At 41.2% G+C, this 11,458-nt stretch overlaps 1 protein-coding gene across 1 annotated transcript; it reads left to right on the top strand.

The window, feature by feature from the left end:
- Nucleotides 1–2,517: 2,517 nt before the first annotated feature.
- LOC139475000 (ganglioside GM2 activator-like) lies at nucleotides 2,518–10,169 on the top strand. Its single transcript, XM_071258205.1, has 4 exons — nucleotides 2,518–2,632; nucleotides 4,322–4,520; nucleotides 9,243–9,420; nucleotides 9,581–10,169. The coding sequence occupies exons 1-4, from the start codon at nucleotides 2,542–2,544 to the stop codon at nucleotides 9,668–9,670; spliced, it is 558 nt and encodes a 185-aa protein (XP_071114306.1). The 5' UTR covers nucleotides 2,518–2,541; the 3' UTR covers nucleotides 9,671–10,169.
- The last annotated feature ends 1,289 nt before the right edge of the window (nucleotides 10,170–11,458 follow it).

Below are 11,458 nucleotides of genomic sequence, written 5' to 3'. Positions count from 1 at the left end.
ATTGGGGAGACCCTCTAGCACAACTGGTGTGTTCACTGGCAGATGTAGGCGGGATTATCAGAAGCGAATATTCGTTCATTACGTAATCGTATGTACATAATGTGTAACGTGTGTAGTCTTACTGAGTTATGTAAGTAATCGTATGTACATGCTGAGTAATGTAAGTAATCGTATTTACTTACTGAGTAATGTTAGTAATCGCATTTACTTACTGAGTAATGTTAGTAATCGCATGTGCATACTGAGTAATGTTAGTAATCGTCTGTACAGACTGAGTAATGTAAGTAATCGTCTGTACATACTGAGTAATGTAAGTAATCGTATGTACATACTGAGTAATGTGAGTAATCGTATGTACATACTGAGTAATGTAAGTAATCGTATGTACATACTGAGTAATGTGAGTAATCGTCTGTACATACTGAGTAATGTAAGTAATCGTCTGTACATACTGAGTAATGTAAGTAATCGTCTGTACATACTGAGTAATGTGAGTAATCGTCTGTACATACTGAATAATGTTAGTAATCGTCTGTACATACTGAGTAATGTAAGTAATCGTATGTACATACTCAGTAATGTAAGTAATCGTCTGTACATACTGAATAATGTTAGTAATCGTATGTACACACTTAGCAATGTAAGTAATCGTATGTACATACTGAGTAATGTAAGTAATCATATGTACATACTGAGTAATGTTAGTAATCGTATGTACATACTGAGTAATGTTAGTAATCAGTCTCAATCCAAACATGAGCGTGTTTCAATATGTTTGTATGACGTCTATTCTAACCGTGAGATTACTATGATAGGACGGATCATAAATACCGTCTCCGCTGCACGTGGTATCACGTCTCTCATGGCGTCATCTCACGATTTCTGTATTTTGTATCCTAATCATTATAATCTGCCCCAGACAATGTGCTGAACAACTTGGAGGAGTGGCTCTCTGGAAGTGATATAACACGTTAGTGTGTAACACCAGGCGTTTTCTCTCTCGACTTGTTCCCACCAGCAGGTTTCACACCACAGAGTTTGACTTCACACTTGATGTATTCACGTTGATATCATTTTGACCAGGTGTGTTTGTGACATATAATAAATTTATGATAATATATAATAAATAATAAATGAAAACGACATGGAAATTTCTGCCCTAATCAGAAACGATAGTACGATTCCAAATATTTCATGAGCCTGCGTTTATGAATCACTACCAAAAGTGATAATGAGAGATTGGTCATTTAATTGCTACAGGTATGAGGAAGTCAGAGATGTATGCACCGTATGTATGTGATGTGATTAGGTGCCTCTCTTTACTGGCATACGTACGAATAGGAAACATGTTGCTGCCGACAATATCCAACATTGAGGTTCATTTTCTGCGTTCGTGTTTACGACCTTTCTGGAACTAATGTAGCATCACTGGAGACTTGTCTGACTTGATGTTTAATCAAGCGCACACCCGGGTAGCTGTGTAATTGAACTTCCCTTGTAGCTTTCCTTGGACATTGTTTAGCAAGTCGTTTATAGCACACTTACGTGACACAGTGGATAAAAAACTGCGAACAGTGCATGTCCTGAGGCTATATCGTGCAACTCACCTCCAACTAGTTGAACACGCGGCAGGTTCTACCGCCCGAATCATTAAGGGAGCCGCCAATTTGTCTTTCTAGTTTTGTTTGTGTATCAATAATTTATCTAAACATGCACACTTGGGTTTCCATGTTGTTGTTGCAGCGACAATTACTCTTGTATGATACAGTTTGGCCTAACCTATAGTAACTGGAGTAACGGAGGACAAAGTTTGAAAACGTTTGGTGATACATGGATCAGGTATTGAACTTCAGAAAGTACATTTTGGGATCCGCCTGTTTAAGAGTAATGTTTTTAAATTGAGAATAGACAAAAAGTCAGTGACTACAGATGCTGTCCGCTGTAATCTTTGGTCAAGCTGTGCCATGTGTTCCAGTGTACCATGTGTACCATGTGTCGAGCTGTACCATGTGTACCATGTGTACCATGTGTTCCAGTGTACCATGTGTACCACGTGTGCCATGTGTGTCATGTGTTCCAGTGTACCATGTGTGCGATGTGTCGAGCTATACCATGTGTACCACGTGTACCATGTGTTCCAGTGTACCATGTGTACCACGTGTGCCATGTGTGTCATGTGTTCCAGTGTACCATGTGTACAATGTGTCGAGCTGTACCATGTGTACCATGTGTTCTAGTGTACCATGTGTTCCAGTGTACCATGTGTACCACGTGTCGAGCTGTACCACGTGTACCATGTGTTCTAGTGTACCATGTGTTCCAGTGTACCATGTGTACCATGTGTAACATGTGTTCCAGTGTACCATGTGTTCCAGTTTTGTTAAGGTGAACAATTGAATAGGATATATGCTATAAAAAGATAAATGTGCCCTGACAAATTCAGGTCAGGGCACATGTCACGTGATTTAGACTTTGTTATCAGTAATTGAATAGTATTTCCCAGTCGATGAGCGTCATAACTTGGTCTGTGCAAGAGTCACCATGCTCCTGTTGGTTCTTGCTCTGACTGTTCCTGCCTTCGGGGTTCGTCCAGGATTCCAATCCACTGGCACTCTGGAGTGGAGGGACTGTGGTATGTACACAGATTCACATACTCTCGGGACATAACAAAACTGTTTTTAATGCTCAGTTGACAAATCAAATGACTTGAATTGAATTGTTTGATAGGCGTTACTTAGCAGTTGACGGATGACAAAGTGGAGATAATTTATGGATAACAGCTTCTATATTTACAGTAAAGGCAACGTTTCGGTATAGATCTTTCTACCGTTGCTAGACAAGGATGTATACCGGAACGCACCTTGATGTAAATAATGAAGTACTTATCCATAAATAATCTCCACTTTGTTATCAAATAACAGTTTTAAGATTACTTCTCACGTCGTGGGTGCAGCTGACGATAGATATAATATGTCAAGGTCGGGGCTTTAGTATACTAGTTGGTCTTATCAGACTTATCTGTAACTGTGCGCCCTACTGACCACGTGGAACAAGTCATAGTGTCTCCTCTACGACCAATATCTAATTATGTTTTAAAACCCATGTCAACACTGATGGCAAGACCTATCTGAAATACAACCCAGTGCTGACAGGCAATGTATCAATCATGTATAATGTTGTGAAACGAAAGTCAGAACTCACAGTGAACGGTACAACCCTGTCCCATGTTCTGAAATACAACACAGCACTGACAGTAAACGGTACAACCCTGTCCTATGTTCTGAAATACAACACAGCACTGACAGTAAACGGTACAACCCTGTCCTATGTTCTGAAATACAACACAGCACTGACAGTAAACGGTACAACCCTGTCCTATGTTCTGAAATACAACACAGCACTGACAGTAAACGGTACAACCCTGTCCTATGTTCTGAAATACAACACAACACTGACAGTAAACGGTACAACCCTGTCCTATGTTCTGAAATACAACACAGCACTGACAGTGAACGGTACAACCCTGTCCTATGTTCTGAAATACAACACAGCACTGACAGTGACCTAAACCGAGAGTAGTATTCATGCAAACTGTGTTGATGACGGGTGCTACCGGTAGGGCAGGACATGCTGATCCTTTTTCGCGAACACCTGATGTCATCGCTGATTTCCAGTGGTCAATTTATGTAGGTTCTACCAAATGGAATCTGTTTCGGCGGATAATCAAGACGGGTTATTCTCTTGCATTGACGTGTTATGTTTAATATGTATTTTTTAATTTTTTTTAAAAACCGTACATAATGTGTCACTAGCATGTTTAAGAAGAGTAACAATGTGATCTTCCAGGTGTGCATGGTATTGTTGTCTCTAGTTCAGTTCAAGATCACATTGCGTCCACGCCGGCGTCCGAACACATTAGGTCTTCAGCAACACTGGCCCTACGAAGCTAAAGGATGCTTGTTTCCAACTATTATAACATACATTACAAAGTGATTCGAATCCCGTAGAAACTATATCCATTCCTGTGTCAGTGGGTTCCACCAAACGTCTCTATGTGCCTCACGCCGCTACATGTCTGAGGTACTGTTGACACCCTTTTAATACAAATGTATTCACACACTATGTGATGTTCTTGAAATGGTTTGGTCGATTTATAAACATCCATAACCAATAGATCCTGCTTAAATTGACTGGTTTGTTTGCTACGGATACAGTATTTGCATTGCATCTCCAGCCATCAGATGCTGTAAGTGCATACAATGTATGAAGCCCAAAAAAATCCAAAGCACTTTCAGGAATTTTTTACCAAGTTTCATTTCAGGCGTTGGTGACTCATGGGTGTCCATACACCAACTGAATGCCAGCCCGAGTCCAATCAAACTTCCCGGTGACTTCATGGTCTCCTTGGATGGAACCATCACACACAATCTTGCAGATGAACTCACTTTGGATGTACTCCTAGAGAAGGCGATGCTTGGCCGCTATACAAAGTGGCCTTGCGTTCACGATGTTGGCACATGGTGAGTGTATCCTTGTACACCAATTTGTAACACGTCCACTCATTACCATCAATTTTAACATTTCCTTACAATGTGTTTAGCTGAACTCCCTCCAATAACCGACAGGGACACATGTGTCTCATCAAGATCAAAGTACATTTTATCAAGCAGATACCAGGTGTTCGCAAAAAGGTGATCATGACCAACCGGTGACACCCGTCAAAAACACATTCAAAGGCCAGTCAATTGTTCACTTGAAAAAACTCGCATGTCCTCCACATGTCCACCATAAAACCTTTTGAGAGCTTTACTGAGGTCATGAATGTTGTAACTGTGTTGTGTTGTGAACAACTTCTGAGCAAGAGTCGTATGACATTGTGAAATCTTCAGAGAAAGAGCATGCTCGAATGTATCTCAGAAGTTGTGAAATGTAAACGCCAAAGGCTGGAGCCGCTGGAATATTGCCCAAGTTGAAGGGAACGTTGACTACAGGAAAGTTGAAGTCATCGCTCTTGTCATACAGAGTCTTGGAGAGAGTTTGGCAGCTGAATCTTTATACATAGATATAAATATGAAACAGATAAGGCGGTCTCTATGGTCTCCTTTGTTTCTTCGTCACGATATGGCTGAAATATTGCCGATGTGACGTTAAATATTAACTCACTCACTCACTCCTTTGTTTCTTGTTCCGGTGGGTAAATCAGTGGAAGGGAATGGGCTATTTCATTGTTATTGAACGTTATCAGATCATCCATACACCTGAAGCTTAAATTAAAGTTATTGGCCAAGTTACTTTGTTTTGACTTTGCCAATCCGAGCAGAAATTCCGATTTATATACATACAGAAACAGATCGGCAAGTACGTGAGTTAAAATTCAATGTCACATCGGCAATATAACAGTTATATCGTGACGAGAGAAAGCACTACATTCAAATTTGATATATTTAGTCTGTATAAAAGTCTGTTTTCGAAGGACAGTAAATAATTAGACTTATCACAGATTTTATCTAAATCTAGTAGAACCATACAATATATCACCATACGAACAAGACATGATAAAAAACGAGTTAAAGCGGTAGATGACCATGAGGACTTACAGTACCTTTGATGATAAGTTGTTTATGTTTTGATTGCTTATTCATGTGTTCTAGTAATGTGAATTTGACTCGGCCGAAAAAGTGAAACAGTTATCTGGTAATCTTGTCGTGGATCCAATGATGGTGGCACCTGCGTCACCATCCTTGGTTCTATCTGTAAAAATAGATTTGTAAGTATCATATTTGTTTCGTAATTGATGATATTCTTGTTGATAAATACGTTGATTTGTTTCAGATTTTTACAATTTAGTTAAGGTTAGATCCACAAATGGTCCGCTGGTTTACAAACTACCAAGGTGGGGAAGTCAAAAGTTTGTTTTTTTTATTGTGGAGGTCTACGTCATACATCCTTTTACAAATACAGATTATACACAAACTTTTGTTTTACTCATCAAACATGGGCCACAGACACCCCAATACAGCAGTATTATAATGGTTCTGCCAACCGAACATTTCCAAGACCAAGTATTCTAGAGGCTCTGCACCCACAATACACATGTGATGGTAAACACAATTATACCAATGAGTATCAAAACAGCTCTTCAGCATCATCAACAATCATGGCCTGTCAACAGCGATACATGACCATAATAGAATGTGGCCTCATCGTCACGCGTCCACATCGCAAACGAAATGCCTGAAGCACATGAATATGATATAAGAAACGGAATAATAAAAAAACAACATATTTACATACCCATGAAGCAAAATCAATAAATTTACATATTGTTAATTTAGCTGCCGTGAGAGAAAGCGAGAGAGGCGAGAGAGGCGACAACATAACACCCTCCCCTTGTATAGGCCCCCTATATCAGGGCCATCTACTGGCATAATTACCTCCCTTGATTATAGAACGTACCACTCGTAGAAAGTAGTTTCCCTCTCATTCACTACTTCAAACGAGGGAAACATCATATCCCGTCCAGGTTTAGGTATTGGTACAACTATAGCATCACGCCATGAAGAAGGAAGTTTATCTGATATCCAGATATCATCAAAAATCAATATTGCATTGTAATCTTCCCAATTATCTGATGCAAAATTGATATACTCTTTTAAAAAATGAAACGCAATAGGGATATCTATGGCCATCAACACGCCGGCCATCAGCCATCGGCCAAGATCGGGATGACCAATAGTAACCCCTCCCACCCAAGATCGCCACACCCGACTACGCCACCTACGTGAAAGGACGACCACAAACACCTTAACCACATCCGAAATACCCGGACTGCGCAGAATCTCCGACCAGACTGTACGAAAAGAGCAAGACGTCATGTTCGACGCGTCATATTGAGTCGACAACATCGGCAACAATAAATGCAGGGTATGGCGTCAACTGCGATGGAGAGATGTCTGGTTCAGCAACGAAACAAGTTTTCTCCTCCGTCGAGGGGATAGAAGGGCACGGGTTTGAAGACGTCGGGGAGAACGTTACGGCGGAAATTGTGTACAGGAAGTGGACAGGTTTGGTTAGGGTAGCGTTATGATGTGGGTGGATATGTCTTATCATGGCAGGACAGGTTTGGTCCATATCCAGGGCAATCTTACGGCTCAACGATACATCAAGGAAATTCTCCCACCACACGTCCTCCTAATTGCAGCCAACGGCAACGGCGTATTCCAGCAGGACAACGCTCGACCGCAAACTGCACGGATCACAAGAGCATGTCTACACAACAACAGCAGTTGTTTTTTGCGTTGCAGGCCGAGTGGACTACCATGCCCTAGGATGTCATGGCTAGATGTCAGACTGCTATCGATTCCAACATGGGACATACGCACTATTGATGGTAGCTGACCTTCACCTTGGACTTTTCCTATGCACCGATAACTGAGATGACTACAATCACCAAGTGTTCTCTCCACAACATTTTGGCTCAATACCCTGTATAGTTCCTCGTATAAATGTATTTTCCTACCTCAAACAAATCTGTGTTTGTGTTTATTTTTGTGAAGAGAGTAGTTTTCTTTTTTTGCTGTTTTTGTTATTTTGGGAATTGAGGGACATAGTTTGAGGAAGAAGAATATTTTTGCAACCGTTTCTCCCAGTGTATATGCTTTATCTCATTAATCAGGTAATAGTTAATATTGTGGGTGCTAGATTTTGTACCCTTACGTTTTATTTTCTCCATCATGTTCCATACCTTGGACATGGGTGTTCGTGAATTTAAGTTTGAAACATAGCTTTGTTCAGATTGGCGTTTGTTATGTTTTAGCATTTAAAATTTTGAAATTGTTCAAATTATGGACGACAGGATAGCGACGGAAACTGTTCAGCCTTTCCCGTGCCTTCCTAGCTTCTTTGCAGTCATTGTTAAACTATGGTTTACCGATGTGTGGATTTGTAGAGGACTTTGGAATACATTCATCAGCTATTTTATTTAATTTGTCAGACAATATTTGTACAGGGTCGGGAACGACAATAAAGAGATCAGACTTTAAATTATTGGATGTAAGTATTTCAAACATAGGTCAGTCAGATTTATTAAAGTTTCATCCTGTTGAAGGAGAAACATCGGACGTTTTAAAATGGTAGGAATATGGTCACTTCCACAAAGTTCATCTTGGATAAATCAGTAGCAAAGTAGGTTCCTGCACCGGGGTGTAGATATGCTTCTAAACAATCATTATGAATACACAAGTCGTTGTCGGAAATAAAAGTTTCTAAAAGCTTCCCCTTGCTACTTGTCTGAGCACTACTCCAAAGTGGATTGTGCCCTTTTAAATCGCCCACTATAATACAGGGCTTGGGGAGTTGATCATAGAGAGCTTAAAGTTCAGACTGTCGGAGAGAAGGAGATGGTGGAATATATAGCGAGCACAATTTAAAAACAACGTGCAAAGTTACACAGATTGCAACAGCTTTAGGAGAGAAGTAAGATGAACGGGGCTATGGATGACGTCATGTTTTTTCTTCACATTAAAGAACCTTCAGAGGCTTTATGCATTCCGAGGTAAATGGGGATGCTTCATGGTTTCTCGGACGTTTTAATGGCTGAACATGAGTACGTTTCCACTGTACTGACAGTCCGCCCCATTGGGGTCCAGGTTAGAACGGGTCCACAGCAACCTAGGCCTGTCGGAAGAGGTGACTTAAAAGATCGGGGGATGAGGCTTGGGCACTATAAGGCTATACACAATTTCAGATTGCATCTTTTACCCTTTCTTTGTGTGAATGGAAATACTTATTCTGTCACTGGTCACGGCGAAGGCATAGAAAGTCCACGAAAATGCAATACTTCAGTAACTGATAAAGGGCCAGTGCACACGTCTTCTGAGTCACCACGACTGATGCATGCTACAACTAATACCATATCGTTTATGCATAGTCCATCAGATTACAGCACGGAGAGGTAATTTTGTCTTCTACTGTTTCATGATTTTATGTACATGTAGTTCTTAATATGGATCATTGGATATCTGGGAACCACATTTGCACATTGGCAACAAAACAGGTTACTTGTCAACCTGCCACGGATATTTGTTTGAGACTTGATATGTAACATGGCTGGTCCCTTATGGACGGTGACATGAGTGATAGGAGCCCAAAGTGACCAAGGCATTAAGCTGGAATAACCCTGCCGCCATACCTAGCCAGGGCATCTGTTGAACATCCGTTCACGCTGTTACGTTTCTCCTCAGCCACTACACTGATCCCTGCCACTTCCTGAACCGCTACCTGAACCGGGCATATTGTCCTCCACAACTGACTGCCAACGGTATCCCATGTACATGTCCCTTCAACCCTGACAGACTCCACATGCCGCCCACTAGGTTCACCGCCTCCAGTATCAGTGACAACTGGAAGTTTATGGCCTCTGTGAGTAAACCATGGACCCAAACTATCCAATTAATGTGTTAACTGAAGGCAAGAGATATTAATAATTGTATATTGACCGACTTGGTAATGGTTGTAACGTTACGATAAATCAAACATCGGAGTCCACCAGTCTGTCTTATTTAAGGCCGTCCTGTTTCAGGGTGACTACCACGTGAAGATTACCCTAAACGACAAGCACACCAAGCAGCTCCGCGGATGTGTCGAGGCCTATCTGATTATCGAAGTATAGAGATACCATGCGGAGCAGGACTGACTCATGACATGATTTATAAGATATTTATCTCAGCATATATGAAATGCAGATTCCCAATACCCTACCCCAGAAAGATACCTGAATTAGTAGACCTACGTCACCCACACTCAAAATGTAAACCACCACGGACACATAGTAATATAGTCTGACTCAAGAGGGATGCATTTCCTCAGTCCTGACTAACACAGATTGACTGCCTACAGATGTCCTGACTAACACAGATTGACTGTGTCCTGACTAACACAGATTGACTGCCTACAGATGTCCTGACTAACACAGATTGACTGCCTACAGATGTCCTGACTAACACAGCAGATTGACTGCCTACAGATGTCCTGACTAACACAGATTGACTGCCTACGGATGTCCTGACTAATTTAGAATTACCATGTATCCTCTTTCATGCCTGTCTGTCGGATGCCTGGACGAAACACTGGTCAATCTATAAACAGCTGATTTAGGATGAACAATAAAATACTGCAAACATTTACTTGTCCGCATCATTTTTTTCAACTGGGGATATTTTATTCACAATAAACAAAAGTGACAGGACCATTTCCATAACCCTACGACACCTCTGCTGGCAGCAGAGTCCAGTGTGTGTCCACATCATAAGGATGTTATTTGTGTGAATCACTGTCACTTAGTGACAATACCAGGTCTCTGCAAAAAAGAGAGAGTGTGTCCTACCCGCCCAGTGGCACCCGTCACAAACTTGCACAGGCAAGGTAAAATGTTCACCTGATCAAACACGGGCACATATTGTTCAAGTCCAAATATTAACTGTAGCGGATAATCTCGCAGAGATGAACACTACCAAGCTAACTGTCGTCCATTTCCTGACGAACGTCAGCTTGCCACGTGATTACGTTGTCAATCGAGCGGAGAGATACTTTATGGGAATTCCTCAATGTCTAAAACTAACGTCAAATAGGGACGGTATCATCGTGCGAGTCAGGCTATTGATGATGCAGTATTTAAACCCAGACAGATCATGATATGTCGGTGTCACCGACATTAAGCGTTCATTCGAAGTTTCAACAGAGAATGCTCAACTTACCAAAAGAAATCACTAAGCTCCATACTGTCGATGGCCACCATGCAAACCTCGCCGCCTCAATCGGTAATCCCTTCGCGTAACATGGAATTTGTTCAAGTCAGGCACTGTACGTCTTCCTCAGCTCAAGAACGTCAACAAATACAACTTCAATCCTTAAATATAGAATTGCTTCATTTTGGTCACAGGCCAAATGTCGAAAAACATTATGAACGCCCACTAAAGCACTGCAGTAGTGTGTGACGCTTCTTGACCTCTTCGCAGAAAGACCATTCTGATTTGTACTGCAAAGTACATTGATTTGCTTGTTGAGGCATTCTGTATGCTGAGAGTTACTCTGTAAGCAACAGAATCACTGTACTGATATCGTTTTAAGTTCCAAACCAATCAGTGAATGCGCTGTCGTAAAACTGAAATGTCTGGTCAATCACTGGATTATGTGGTTAAAACTCGATTGTTGACAGGCTTTCGTTGTATGGCTGCGCGGCGTTAGGCAACAAACAAACACTGTTTTATTCAAATTGTGTGGGTGCCGGATGCTACCGGAAGAGCAGGACATGCTTACCATTTTCGCGAACACCTGGTGCTATCACTCTTTTTCACCGATCCGTTCAAATAATATTCACCTCTATTTTGCCTATTATGTCCAATGGAATCTATTTCGGCAGATAATCGAGACTGATCATTCTCTGGCATTAACTTTTTAT

The sequence above is a fragment of the Haliotis cracherodii genome, unplaced genomic scaffold (assembly GCF_022045235.1).
Source record: "Haliotis cracherodii isolate W230 unplaced genomic scaffold, xgHalCrac1.p SCAF_3, whole genome shotgun sequence".
NCBI lineage: Eukaryota > Metazoa > Mollusca > Gastropoda > Lepetellida > Haliotidae > Haliotis > Haliotis cracherodii.
The sequence above is the reverse complement of the archived record's forward strand: the minus strand, read 5'-3'. Positions and strand labels throughout refer to the sequence as shown.

Coding starts and splice junctions, on each gene's coding strand:
- LOC139475000 (XM_071258205.1), top strand. CDS start 2,542: ATGCTCCTGTTGGTTCTTGCTCTGACTGTTCCTGCCTTCGGGGTTCGT. Junction 2,633..4,321: donor TCTGGAGTGGAGGGACTGTG/GTATGTACACAG, acceptor GTTTCATTTCAG/GCGTTGGTGACTCATGGGTG. Junction 4,521..9,242: donor GTTCACGATGTTGGCACATG/GTGAGTGTATCC, acceptor GTTTCTCCTCAG/CCACTACACTGATCCCTGCC.